Source organism: Pristiophorus japonicus, chromosome 19, assembly GCF_044704955.1.
Source record: "Pristiophorus japonicus isolate sPriJap1 chromosome 19, sPriJap1.hap1, whole genome shotgun sequence".
In the NCBI taxonomy this organism is placed as follows: Eukaryota; Metazoa; Chordata; class Chondrichthyes; family Pristiophoridae; genus Pristiophorus; species Pristiophorus japonicus.
In genome coordinates, this window is record NC_091995.1 from 87,517,816 (window position 1) to 87,532,417 (window position 14,602).

The 14,602-nt window shown below is 45.9% G+C and overlaps 1 protein-coding gene across 6 annotated transcripts in view; it reads right to left on the reverse strand.

Annotated features, from left to right (window-relative positions):
- The window catches only part of LOC139230019 (carnitine O-palmitoyltransferase 1, liver isoform-like), a 107,482-nt gene that overhangs the window by 40,885 nt on the left and 51,995 nt on the right, over positions 1-14,602 (reverse strand). For 5 of the 6 annotated variants that reach the window (XR_011587879.1, XR_011587878.1, XM_070861745.1 and 2 more), the window contains 3 exons: positions 10,783-10,978; positions 8,153-8,341; positions 4,757-4,862 (listed from right to left, as the gene is read on the reverse strand). Coding sequence is in view for 4 of the 6 variants with exons in the window: in XM_070861745.1 (XP_070717846.1) it covers positions 4,757-4,862; positions 8,153-8,341; positions 10,783-10,978 (491 nt within the window). In the remaining 2 variants the exon portion in view is untranslated. Of the gene's footprint in view, positions 1-4,756; positions 4,863-8,152; positions 8,342-10,782; positions 10,979-11,984; positions 12,070-14,602 lie in introns of all 6 variants that reach the window. The other variant, XM_070861747.1, reaches the window with a different exon arrangement.

The window sequence follows — 14,602 nt, forward strand, 5'->3', positions numbered from 1 at the left end:
TTTCTGGCCTAGTTTCCACTTTTTGCTCAAAATGGGCGATAGAGGTCCGTTTTGGGCGATAGATAAACCTTAGATGGGCGATGTAAAGTGGAAAGTCTAGCCCTCTACTTCTGTCTTAAATTTATTTAATGTCCCAGCTTCTACAGCACTCTGAGGTAGTGAATTCCATAGATTCACAACCCTCTAAGAGAAGAAATTTCTCCTCATCTCAGTTCGAAATGGGCGGCCCCTTATTCTAAGATCATACCCTTTAGTTCTAGTCTCCCTCACCAGTGGAAACATCCCCTCTGCATCCACCTTGTCAAGCCCCCTCATAATCTTATACGTTTCGATAAGATCACCTCTCATTCTTCTGAATTCCAATGAGTAGAGGCCTAATCTACTCAACCTTTCCTCATAAGTCAACCCCCTCATCCCCGGAATCAACCTAGTGAACCTTCACTGAACAGCCTCCAAAGCAAGCATATCCTTTTGTAAATATGGAAACCAAAACTGCATGCAGTTTTCCAGGTGTGGCCTCACCAATACCCTGTACAGCTGGAACAAGACTTCCCTGCTTTTATACTCCATCCTCTTTGCAATAAAGGCCAAGATTCCATTGACCTTCTTGATCACTTGCTGTACCTGCATACTATCCTTCTGTGTTTCATGCACAAGTACCCCCAGGTCCTGCTGTCTGCAGCATTTTGCAATCTTTCTCTATTTAAATAATAACTTGCTCTTTGATTTTATCTGCCAAAGTGCATGACCTCACACTTTCCAACATTATACTCCATCTGCCAAATTTTTGCCCACTCACTTAGCCTGTCTATGTCCTTTTGCAGATTTTTTTGTACCCTCCTCACACATTGCTTTTCCTCCCATCTTTGTATCGTCGGCAAACTTTGCTACGTTACACTCAGTCCCTTCCTCCAAGTCGTTAATATAGATTGTAAGTAGTTGGGGATACTCTAATAGGATACTCACAGAGCGAGTGTTTCCACTTGTGGGGAAGAGCAAAACTAGAGGCCATCAATATAAGATAGTCACCAAGAAATCCAATAGGGAATTCAGAAGAAACTTCTTTGCCCAGAGAGTGCTGAGAATGGAACTCACTACCACAGAGAGTGGTTGAGGTGAATAGCATCGATACATTTAAGGGGAGGCTAAACAAGCATGTGAGGGAGAAGGGAATAGAGGGTTATGCTGATAAGATTTCGATGAGGAAAGACGGGAGGAGGCTTGAGTGGAGCATAAATGCCGGCATGGACTGGTTGGGCCGAATGGCCTGTTTCTGTGCTTTATACCCTACATAGTTTACTTTGGTTCACAGTTGCAAAATGTGGATCCGGTAAGTTATATTTTTGGTGCAGAGTTCTGTAAGTTTCGTGACACGGTATACACCAGAATGAACAGCCAGGAACACCCAATGTGGCACAGATCTTCCCAAAACATATTCAACTGCAGAACCATCAGGCTGCATTACCTGGTTGGAGCTCCTTTTATACAAAATAGCAATTGAAATATGAACATGGTGAATGAAAGAAGACACAGGATAAGGAAGTGATCAATACAAAGTTTTATTCGACATTTTAAAAACTGTATAGTCAGGAAAATTAAAAAAAATTAAAATGATTTTTTACACTGAAAGGACTTTGTTGCATATCCACACCTTCCTTAACCACACCCAGTTCCTCATGTGGGGCGGAGATCTCCTCTGAAGCCACAATGGTTCACTGCTGTTCAAACACCAAGATGTGGAAGCATCATCTGCGGGGATAAAGAGGAAAAGTTTTTCGTTTCATTCAGACAATAAAACAGTAACATTTGGCAGAAATGTGGAACATTACTAGGTGGAACTTATGGAAAAGTAACTGATTTGTAGACCGAGAACACATATTTATCCTTCAACCAACATCACCAAAAACAGATTATCTGGGTCATTATCACATTGCTGTTTGTGGGAGTTTGCTGTGTGCAAATTGGCTGCCACGTTTCCTACACTACAAAAGTGACTGCACTCCAAAAGTACTTCATTGGCTGTAAAGCGCTTTTGGACGTCCGTGGTCGTAAAAGGCGCCGTATAAAATCTTTCTTTTTTTCTTTCCTATTTTCCTCTGCTGTTGCAACCCCACTGTCCATTCCGTGGACAGAACAAGAGTTATTCTGCTTTGAGAGTCATTAATTATGCAAAGCCTGAGATGTTTCGATAAAGCACTATATCAACCCAACTTTTTTTTTATATAGGGGTAGGACCTATATAGAAATGTTATCCTCTGACTGCACGAAAAACAGCTCCAAAAAGGTTGAAGGCTACAGGCGGCTTTGTTATAAACGCGACCAGATCAGCCACTGTTCACTTTAAGCTGCGTGGCCGGGCAGTGCTCTGGAACTCTTGCACAGCCTGCTCACCGCCTTTTAAATGGAAAAATCGCGCACGCATGATATTTTGAATGGGCCCAAGAAAAAATGAGCGGGAACATCGCTTCTGTCGTGATTTTTCTGCGTCAAATACACAAATAGCTACTGGTGGGCAAGTTACTACATCCACAAGGATACAAGAATAATTACAGGCAGGAAGGATTGCTTCACCTGTGGCACAATAAAAGCTACAGGAGTCGGTTATTCAAGATTTAATAGCAATAGTCAAAACTGAAATACCTGAAGTATTAGAGGAGGATTCATAAAATAATCAACTTACCAGAAAATTACTGGAGGCGGATGAAGCGTCAAGGTCCTTTCTTGCACAAGGTGGAATATTCCAGCCATCCTTAGCTTTTTTTTTTCCCCCTCCTTAGGTGCACATATGTCTTTTCTGTTGAACTCAGTTTTACCCAGTTATTCAACACAAGTCATTGAGGCACCTCCTGCAATCTTCTGCTAGCAACTTTTGCTGGGATTTTTTTTTTTTTGCTTCTGGCTGCAACAAACTAACTCCGTCAATGGCTTTCGAATGGCTGGCGTTTTGACATGCTGTGCCTAGATAGAAATCTCTCCCATTTCACAAAGCTGTTTAGGTATTTTGAGTGCCACAATGAAACTGATGCGCTTCTTGATGCATGTCTGCACTCGATACCATTTTGCCATCTGTGCAGAGTGGGAAAACAAGTCACTTGCAATAGGCCAAGAGTTTCACAGTGCTGGTTTGAGCATTCACGCAAAATTATAGTCGGTGAATTCAGATTGGATTTTTTTTTTTACTCATGAATAAAAATATCTGCTGCTGGAATTTTTTGCATCTTGGCGTCAAAATCCTGCAAAGCGTTCAAAACCCCACCTGTACTACTTTTCCATTCGCAGCCTGAACGATCCCATCCAACATTCCTTGGCTTAGAATCTCCTTCTAAAAGCCCCTTTCCCGGACTGCTCTGCTAAGCCATATAATGGTCATCATCAAGAGCAAAGACAGTACTGGGTAAAAATCACGGGGGCCTGAAAGTGGCGGCCACGGGTTGTTGCGGACTGGTCACCGAGGAGGGGCCGCCATTTTATAAATCGCCCTCTCTCAGTTTTGGAGCGGTGTCGGGGACCGCTCTGCCTGTTTTCCCGCCGCAGCGTGCATGCACCAACCCCTTATCGACCGGCGGCGACCCTTTCCCGAAATTGCCCCACCAAAAATTGCCCCGCGGGAGCGGCCCCGCTGCCGGTCGGTGCCCCCAACAGCTTTTGCTGTCGGTACCCTTTCTGTGGCTTGGCAGCCCAGCTGCCCTTAAAGGGGAGGTGGCGCTGCCGGCTACTCCATTTTTTTTTATGCCCGCAGGTTCGGCCTGGCTGCCAACAGGCAGTCTGCCACCCCCACTTGGGTGCTAGGCTGCTGGCCCAGCCGAAACCCTCCCTGGTGGCCCGGTGTTTGCCACTGAAGTGGCTGCAGAGTTCGCAGCGGCCCTACCCTTTAACTGAAGGAGAGGGACGTTGTGACGTGCCGGCGCTGATGACTTCGATCGGCAGCTCCCACTTCCGCTCCACCCCCCCACACCAACACCGCTCCGACCAGAAACATCAGCCAAAAAGCTGAATTTCTCCGGATTGGCCGCGCCATGCATTGGGGTGGTAGGTGTTATGCGTTTCGGGCGGTGGGACCCCACAGAATCATAGAAGAAAGCTATTTGGCCCATCGTGCCTGTGCCGGCTCTATGAAAGAGCTATCCAGTTAGTCCCCCTCCCCTTTCCCCACAGCCCTGTAAATGTTTTCAAGTATATATCCAATTCTCTTTCGAAAGTTAATACTGAATCTGCTTCCACTGTACTCCAAATTACAACTCGCTGCGCAACAAAATTCTCATTTCACCTTTGGTTCTTTTGCTAATTACTGTATCTTACATCTGTGTCCTCTGGTTACCGACCCTCCTGCCAGTAGAGAGTTTTTCCTTATTTACTCTGTCAAAACTCTTTATAATTTTGAACCCCTCTATTAAATCTCCCCTTAACCTTTTCTGCTCTAAGGAGAGCAATCCCAGCTTCCATCATCTCTCCACATAACTGAAGTCCCTCATCCCTGGTATCATTCAAGTAAATCTCCTCTGCACCCTCTCCAAAGCCTTGACACCTTTGACACAAAGTTTAATTATTTCTCCTTTGGATTGTTTTTTGAGAAAGATTACTCTTCATATAATGGTAAAATTAATCAGATAAAATTATTGAAGGACCATATTCTAGGGCACGTTCAACTATTTTAGAATAAAGACCCAGATATTTATCAGGAAACACCATTGCGTTTTTGGTTAGGACATTGTACTTAAGAGGTTCATCTGATTAAGAAATAAGACAGTTCCTTTACCTCCCACAAGTGTCCTATGATTGGTGCGTCAGCCCAGGAATGTTCTGCGTTCAATCCTACTTTGCCATTTGCAAACACAATGAAGGTGAATGACTTATCAAACCACCTGGACGAAAATAAATCAATAATAGGAATAATTTAAATGTGTTAATGATTGTGGCATAGCGCACGCGCACGCCCACCACACACAAACACCACCCAGGCAGACTACACCCGCGCGTCCACCACCCACACCACATACGCACGCGCGCACCACCCACATGCGCACGCCCACCACACAACCACCACCCACGTGCGCCCACTATACAAACACACCACACGCGCACCACATATGCGCACGCACCACACACGAGCGCGCACTTTAGGCTCCTTCCTCCGTGTACAATGTACCATTTCCCTAACTCACGATACCCATGCAACCTTATCCTAAAGCTCTACCAATGTCACTCCAAGACAGATGACAGGCCTGAGCGACGATGATGAACCTGCTTTCAAATTCTTTCCTACTTCCCTTCAAGCTTTTGTGAAATAAATTACAACCTAGCATGCCAAACTATGCCGAGCACAAAGATCCCTGGTCCACGCTGAAGCTAATCTCAGCCCCGACAGGGTCAATATTACCTATTTCACTGACAAACCTAGGTGAAGGGCTATAGTGCAGGACTCCACCCAGGCTAAAAATAGTAGAGAAGATATGGTTAAATCAGTAAGTAGTGACAGCAGGGTTCTGAGTCTTTGGAATTCTCTGCCCCAGAGGGCTGTGGATGCTGAGTCGTTGAGTATATTCAAGGCTGAGATAGATAGATTTTTGGACTCTAAGGGAAATGGGGATCGGGCGAGAAAGTGGAGTTGAAAGTTGAAGATCAGCCATGATCTTATTGAATGGCGGAGCAGGCTCGGGGAGCAATATGGCCTACCACTGCTCCTGTTTCTTATGTCAGTCTTGGCTTATTGGTAGCACTCTCACTTCCGAGTCAGAAATCGGTGGGCCAAGCTTTAGAGACTTGAGCACAGAATGCAGGCTGACATTTCAGTGCAACGCTGAGGAAGTGTTGCACTGTCAGAGGTGCCACCTTTTAAATGAGACCCCATCTGCTCTCTCAGGTGGGCGTTAAAGATCCCATGGCACTATGTGAAGGCGAGCTGGAAAGATCTCAAAGTGTCCCGACAATATTTTTCCTTCAATCAACAACACTAAAACAAATTATCGAGTTATTTATCTCATTGCTATTTGTGGGAGCTTGCTGTGCACAAATTGGCTGCCATGTTTCCCTAAATTACAACAGTGACTACTTCATTGGCTGTGAAGCGCTTTGGGACATCCTGAAGCTGTTATATAAATGTAAGTTCTTTCTGTCTTCTTCTCGTGATTAAGTTTAGGTTTTAAAGAGAGACTGAAGGAGGTAAAGAATGTGACAAGTTTGTGATAGAAGTCAGAACAGTGAGGTTGCGGGGAGAATGCGTGTATATATGATGGCATGTTGTCAGTTTAGGAGGGAGAGAGAAAAATTAAGAAAAGCGATGTGCATGGAAGTAGAGGGTTGGAGCCTAGAGGTAAAAGACGGTAGACGATTAATGAATAAAAGAAAGACTTGCATTTATAGAGTGCCTTTCACAACCACCGGATGTCTCAAAGTGCTTTACAGCCAATGAAGTACTTTTTGGAGTGTAGTCTCTGTTGTAATGTAGGAAACACAGCAGCCAATTTCGCACAGCAAGCTCCCACAAACAGTAATGTGATAATGACCAGATAATCTGTTTTTGTTTTGTTGATTGAGGGATATTGGCCAGTACACCGGGGAGAACTCATCGCTCTTCTTCAAAATAGTGCCATGGGATCTTTTACTTCCACCTGAGGGGACAGATGAGGCCTCGGTTTTACGTCTCATCCGAAAGGCGGCACTTCCGACAGTGCAGCACTCCCTCAGCCCTGCACTGGAAAGTGCAAACCTAGAATTATGTGCTCAAGTCCCTGGAGTGAGACTTGAACCCACGACCTTCTGACTCAGAGGTGAGGGTGTTATCCACTGAGCCACAGTTGACACTTAGGATAAGCCTTTTCTTGTACCTCGTCTTAGTGTACAAGAGAAGCACTCCTTGGCAGGGAAGTGGTACGAGAGTCTTCAGCTTTATAGTAATTCACCAGCTTGGCACAAAAGAGGAAAACAAGCTTTTCGGAGGCCACTTTGGGAGTGCCAGAGACGTGGAAATTACACTTGAGGTATTGCGGCTCAGAATGGTAATAAATCAAGTTTGAGACACAAAAGGTAAAATGCGAAAGCTGTTAGTTGGTTTGGGAGAGACACAAAGCGAGAACTGAGTCTCTGATGCATGTTAATTGGCCCATTGCGCCTTAGGGAGAACGACATACTCTGATTTAGTAATTACACTGCAAGGAGGCTGGGTGTGCAACATGTAGGACTTTGATCACTGGAGATTGAAATAGTTAGTAAAAACAAAAGTGGATAAGGCTAGATGATGAATGAAAGTCATTTATGGGAAGAAAGTCAGCAGTCCGAGGGGGGGGGGGGGGGGTTGTGAGGAGAACGGAGGGGGAGTGGGGGTGAGAAGGAGAGAATTGGGGTGGTGTGGTGAGAAGGGGAGAATTGGGATGGGGGAGAAGAGAGATTGGGGGGGAAGACAACGAATTACAGCGCAGATAGAAACATGCGAGAGTGAACTAGAGGAGCTATGACACACCTCTGATGGGAGACCAGACAAAGTTAGCCCATTTAGCAGTACAATGGCCAACACTCCATCAAACTTTTTGGAGACAATCAGATGCTTAACATAGTCAAGACCAGTGGGGCAGCATACTGGAATCATGGATTAGGTCAAAACTTTCAAAGTGACGGATAATTTGAAACAACAGCGGCTTCTATTACTTTAGAAAGTTCTGATGCAAGGAATAGGGATTGTGTTTCTTAGGGAGGGGTTATTCCCTTAATAACCAGCTATGGAGGCAACAATCTGCCAGATATCCTGCTGTTGGAAAGCAAGAAGGTGTGGCTATTCGGCCAGGTCAGGAAAAAGCTCGGATATGATGCTCCTCCTTGTTGAATAGCCAGCCAATATTTACTGCCTCGTTTTTAAACATAATTAACCATTTAGGTAATATTACCAGGCAGCTTTAAGTGGAATTGTACACCAGTAGGAGTGACTGCCTTCAGGAGAGTCGGGGTGAAACATATGAGGAAAATAATTGATAAATGTGACAAGTCAAGAGATAAAGAATCAAACATTTTCCTGAGGCAATTACATTTGATGCTTTCTTTTAAATAAGCTTTCGAGTGCATTAAAGAGCAGCTTCGAGCCACAGTTTTCCCTTTTCACAGTACTCCCAATACAGAAACATTTTTCTACCACAGATTGACATTCAAAGAAAACCGCACTTGCCTGTCATAGCACTTGCCATGCAGCAGTGACTTGGCATATTCATCCAGTGACTTCACCTGCTTCTGCACATACAGGTCAAATTTCAGATCATCCAAAGTGACAAAGAATGCTGCCTTCTCCACGCTGTCCAGCGCACTCTTGTTCTTCCCGGAGCTGAAGTAGGATTTCCGCGCCTTAGCCCAGGGAACTCTGCTCAGCGGCAGAACATAAAACAGTTGACATCAATATTCTTCCATCTTTTCTCCCCCACCCTCCTCCCCCAAAGGCACCAACTAATGGCAATTCGGCTGTATAGGTGCAGGCAACCCTCCAGCATTCTTGCTCAAATGGTCATTATTCTGCCGAGATGCCGACTGTCGGCAGAGTATTTAGATTGTGGGATGCGATCCACTTGATTTCGATCCTGAGCCCCAACTCTAGTTCCGCATGCACACCGCAAGAGAGGTCACTGAACCGCAATCAGAAGTTGGAGCCCTGGCTTCTTCTGCCCCCCTTCCTAGCCCAGAAGCACTGAAGCCAACTATACTATAATCGCATCCACCTGACCGAGACCTGCTGTATCAGCACAGAATGCAATCAAACCTGAAATCTTCCTGATCGACACGGCTCCGTATCGCCTCCTATTTATAGTGTCAGCCGTGGCTCAGTGGGCAGCACTCTCACCTCTGAGTCAGAAGGTTGTGGGTTCAAGCCCCACTCCAGTACTTGAGCACAAAAAAAATCTAAGTTGACACTGCAGTGCAGTGCTGAGGGAGTGCTGCACTGTCGGAGGCTCTGTCTTTCGGATGAGACGTTAAACCGAGGTCCCGTCTGCTCTCTCTAGTGGACGTAAAAGATCCCGTGGCAGTATTTCGAAGAAAAGCAGGGGAGTTATCCCCAGTGCCCTAGCCAATATGTTGATTGAGGGATAAATATTGGCCAGGACACCAGGGATAACTCTCCTGCACTTCTTCAAAATAGTGCTGTGGGATCTTTGAATTAATTTTAAATATGGGAAGTGTTTTTCTTATTTATTTAAAATGTTTTGAGTTTTTGGGGGTATCCCCATTCATAGAAATGGTGATCTCCGTACAAACCATTACTGTGAATGGGAATACGGCATCTTCATTGGTTGGTCCGGCCCATGTGATCCCAGGCTGCACATACGCTACTGGAATACATGGGCCTCTGCACTGGGCTGAGCATGGTGGCCTCGTAGCGCAAGTATTCGTTCCTGCGGGACCACCAGACACTTTCGTAAATGTTTTTGTGGTCAGAGGCAAATGCTTGCAGGAAGCCTCCGACCGCAATTTCAGGGCCAAAATAAATCTGCTTAGAGGACAGGATAAAAAAAAAAAGTGATATTCCAATAAAGTAACAAAAACAGCGTATTTCTTTTGCAGAAAAAGATCTCAAAGAGCTTCCCGCTGATGAAGAAAAAAGGGAAAATCAAATGTGTTGGAGAAAGTACTGCGGAGGCTATCGAAAGCAAGCTGGAAATTAGTTCCAGGTCAAAGACCTGCTTGGTTAGAAGAGTGGAAGTTGAATTTTAAAAAGCACAACAGCCCAGTGGGCGAAGGTACCACTTTGGGTCTTGTACCTCTGCCATATAGATCAGGAACTCCCAGGTTTTATGAGCTTGTGCTGAATTAGATGACTATAGCCAGGGCATGTGACGGGGCATTACGATCTGTTTCAGCATCTCCGGACTAGGCAAGGAAAAGAAATTCATCAGTTCCTATTCTAATCATTATACAGTAAGATGCTGAGTTACAATGTCCTCCTCAGTTGACGCTACATAGGATTACATGGGATATACGGCACAGAAACAGGCCATTCGGCTCCACCAGTCCATATCGGCGTTTATGCTCCATTCGAGCCTCCTCCCATCTTTCCTCATCTAAATCTATCAGCATAAACCTCTCATATGTTGATCTAGCCTCCCCTTAAATGCAACAATACTATTTGCTTTGACCCCTGTGGCAGGACTGACATATGAGGAGACAGGATCGACTGGGCCTGTATTCACTGGAGTTTAGAAGGATGAAAGGGGATCTCATAGAAACATATAAAATTTTGACGGGATTGGACAAGTTAGATGCAGGAAGAATGTTTCCGACGTTGGGGAAGTCCAGAACCAGGGAGCATAGTCTAAGGATAAAGGGGTAAGCCATTTAGGACTGAGATGAGGAGAAACTTCTTCACTCAAAATTAACCTGTGGAATTCCCGACCGCAGAGAGTTGTTGATGCCAGTTCATTGGATATATTCAAGAGGGAGTTAGATATGACCCTTACGGCTAAGGGGATCAAGGGGTATGGAGAGAAAGCAGGAAAGGGGTACTGAGATGAATGATCAGCCATGATCTTATTGAATGGTGGTGCAGGCTCAAAGGGCCGAATGGCCTACTCCTGCACCTATTTTCTATGTTTCTATGTTTCAAGAGAAAAGAGACCCAGCCAGTTCATCCTTTCCTGATAGGTATATCCTCACATTTCTGGCAACACCTTTGTAAATCTTTTTTGCATTGTCACTGTGCAGTTTGATGATGTGCCACGAGTGTTGGCAGCTCCCATGGAACCATCCATTAAGAGTCAGTGCCCTGAGGTGTCAAATACTGGCAATAAAAACGTAAACCAACAAAGCTCTCACCTGTTTCCTGCGGTCAGTGCAGCCAGGTACTTCTCACCTGGCTGAGGTGAAGAAGTGTCATCCAAGATGTGCTGGAACTGTATCTGTAGCTCACAGGGCTCCAGGAGGCGTCCGCCTTGATACACCCAAACCTTAAAGTAACGGCCCTTGTGATAGACAATGACGTGCTTGCTGTCCAAACGGTGCTGTAACTGGTCTGCAAATTCAACGTGGTCGGTGAATAAAATTGGCATGCTTAATTTTTTTTTAAACAAAATGAATAAGCTATCAAAAGGAGGAAAGGCTTGAGGGTGCAACTTTCTGTGCAAAGTACCCCCCCCACCCCACCAACGTGGGCAGCTCCAGATTAAACCACCAGGCCATTAAAATCAATGAAGCTGCTCAGGAGAACACTCATAGGCCACCACCCCAGCAACTGACACTGTTGGAGCAGCTTGCAATGGGAGCAGGTCCAAAGTGACAGGTCTTCACAAGCCCATTAATATAGTGGGAAGGAGCTAGCGCTTTCATTGAGAGAAATTTCTTCTCTCAGAGGGTTGTAAATCTGTGGAATTCGCTGCCTCAGAGAGCTGTGGAAGTTGAGAAATTGAATGGATTTAAGACAGAGAGCGACAGTTACTTAACCGATAAGGGGATAAGGGGTTGTGGGGAGTGGGCGGGGAAGTGGACCTGAGTCCATGATCGGATCAGCCATGATCGTGTTAAATGGCGGAGCAGGCTCGAGGGGCCAAATGGCCTACTCCTGCTCCTATTTCTTATGTTCTTATGTTCCTTTAATGAAACCAGCATCAGCAAAGCCGAGAGATCCTGCCTCCGGATATCTTTAGCATTCTGGAATCAAGCAAGCGTGCTGCGGTGCAGAGATGCTTCAAATCTTCAGGCGAGCTGCGGTCCACACCGTCACCGGCAACAGTGAGACGCTGCTGGGTCCGGGCATTCTCTGGCAGCCTTTGCAAGCGATCCTCGTCAGCGGGACTGACAGGCCGCTGCCTCCCAGCATCCTGTGCCGGCTGCGACCCCAATCCTTACCGACAGATCTGCAACTCGAGGCTCCCAAGGCAGCCTTTCGGTCGGTGACCGTCAGCAGCGGGACTGAGGGGCTCCCGCCCTCCAGCCACTCTACGCAGCCCACTTGCTTTGAGAGCCCAGCATAATCATAAGCGCAAAGTTTTAGCAGCCCCAGAAAAGAATTGACATCGTACCTGCCTCTACACCTGGGATGCGGGATGAATTGAATACATTCTCATATTGATTAGAACACATGGGGACAACACCTCGAATCAAAAGCTGAAGAGAGGCAGAAAAAAAAAACAGGAAAGAATAACACATGGACATGCAAAGAAACTGCAAGCAACACACCTATAAATGCGGCAGAGAAAGAGGAAATAAAAAAAACACAGCAAGTCAGATTCTTCCACCTGTAGAAGTGTAAACAGAGACAATGAACACATCACAACTCTAGTCAGTCGAGGTACCAGGGAATTGTGCCCAGGAGGTGGAGCGTTAATAGCGTGCGAATGGGGGGAGGAACAAAATTAAAATGGGAGACGGGAAACTAATGAAGCAGACAGGAAGATTTCTTCTGTGTGCTATTTGTAGTGAGATCACCAAGATTAAGTCGATCAATTTGAACAAAAGAAACCATTCCCCGGAGTAGATTATGAACCTGCTCCCCTTCGTAATATGGAGCCAATTCAGGTACAGATCGGCGAGGTTACAACGCAGAAGCAGTTTTGACAATCTTATGTTTGGGACTTGACTTTGAGTCCAAAATGGCAGCAAGAGGTTTACACGAGTGCCAATTTGTGGTCGTGGCTGGGCCGGGGGGGGGGGGCGGGGGGCGGGGTGTGTGTGGGTGCAGTGGCATTTTCCAACCCTGTGCACCCAGCAACAAACACTCACTGACTCAAGTACGGCGCAGGTTTTACGGAGCACAAACCTCCTGCGACTGCCCGATCAAATCACTCCAAATAACCCAAATCGTAGCATCGGCATGGCATTTCCGTTCCAAGGATCATCGATCCTTATGGCTTCTCCGGGTTATGGTGCCAATTTTGATCAAATGGTGAGCTGATTTTCTTTGCTGTGGGCTCGGAACTGAGCAGAGGCTTCCCAAATGGTGCGAGTGCCAAAAGGACAGCCCCAGCACCGCGCGGACCGTTACTTCCAGTGGTGCGGATAAAAAGAAAAAGTGTAAATGGTGCACCAAAAACATAAAATGCTGGATGTCCATCGGCATCCGAGAGAGATGGATAGTTTAACATTTTGGGGTGGACACCTTCGGCAAAGCTCCAACGGAAGGTCTCCACCCAAAATGTTAACCCCAGGAATAATTTACAGGGTTAGGAAACTCGAGCCTGGATTTTCCAATTGGCGTTATCGCACAGAAAGTGAATGGGTTAAGGCTGGCGGTGTGAAATAAATTAAAAACTCGCGTGCGTGCGCGCAGATACACTCTCATACGCGCGCACACACATACACTCTCGTACGCGCACACACACATACACTCTCGTACGCGCACACACACATACACTCTCGTACGCGCACACACACATACACTCTCGTAAGCGCACACACACATACACTCTCGTACGCGCACGCACAAAATGGTAGTTTTGGCCAATGGTTTCGGAGTGGATCATCAGTTTTACTTATAAACTGTGAGTTAAAGTTTTGGTCTTGTTATTCCATTGTAAGCAGTGCAAACCTTGGATTGAAATATTTTTCAATTTGTTATTTTGAGATTAGTTTTCCCAGATCTGGACTGGCAACAGGTCTGGATACCCTCGAGAAGACGGATGCTCTGACGGATCAAGGATAATTTTAGTAGACAGGGAGGAAAAACAAACACACAACTTCATTTAAAGGACAAGTATTTCAAAGAAGACATGTAACAGGAACCTTCACTGAAACAAGTTATTCAACAAAAAAAAGCTGAAGGAGAGAACTGGAGGGGATAGATTCCACCGAGAAACAAACAGGGCTCCAAAGGCCCATTGGAAATGCTGCCGTGAGAAGCATGAAGAGAGAGCAGTAACTACCCAGGCATGCCACACAATGCGGGAGTCCAACACTGACTGTGTAACACTGACAATTGCCGATAAATACTAGCAAGTGCAGATTTGTTTGTTTAAAAATACTTCTTTTTAAGGACCTCTTACTAGTTGGCAGCGAATGGATCTCCCTTCCCTTGACACCTGTTGGCCCTGTTAGCTGTCTGTAATGGGCTACGTTGCACTCTCGAGCCCAGACGGCTTCTCCAGCATTAGCTGCAAGTATCGAGACCGCCCAGCAAAACCGCACAAGTGTGGTTACATTTTGTTTTTGTCAGCGGCTGTCCAACATGGGCAGAAACATGTCGCCATGTTTAAGAGCCTCCATACCAAGCTATGCAAAAATCCACAGGGAGCACTGCACTGTCGGAGTCGCCATTTTTCGGATGAGACGTTAAATTTTGAAGAGCAGGGGAGTTATCCCCGGTGCCCGAGCCAATATTTATCCCTCAATCAAGATCACTAAAACAGATCATCTGATCATTGTCACATTGCTGTTTTGAGGGCTCTTGCCGTGCACAGATTGGCTGCCACGTTTCCTACGTTCCTAGGTTGGGCCTCTACTCATTGGAATTCAGAAGAATGAGGGGTGATCTTATCAAAATGTATAAGATTATGAGGGGGCTTGACAAGGTGAATGCAGAGAGGATGTTTCCACTGATAGGGGAGACTAGAACTAGGGGGCATGATCTTAGAATAAGGGGCCGCCCATTTAGAACAGAGATGAGGAGAAATTTCTTCTCTTAGAGGGTTGTGGATCTGTGGAA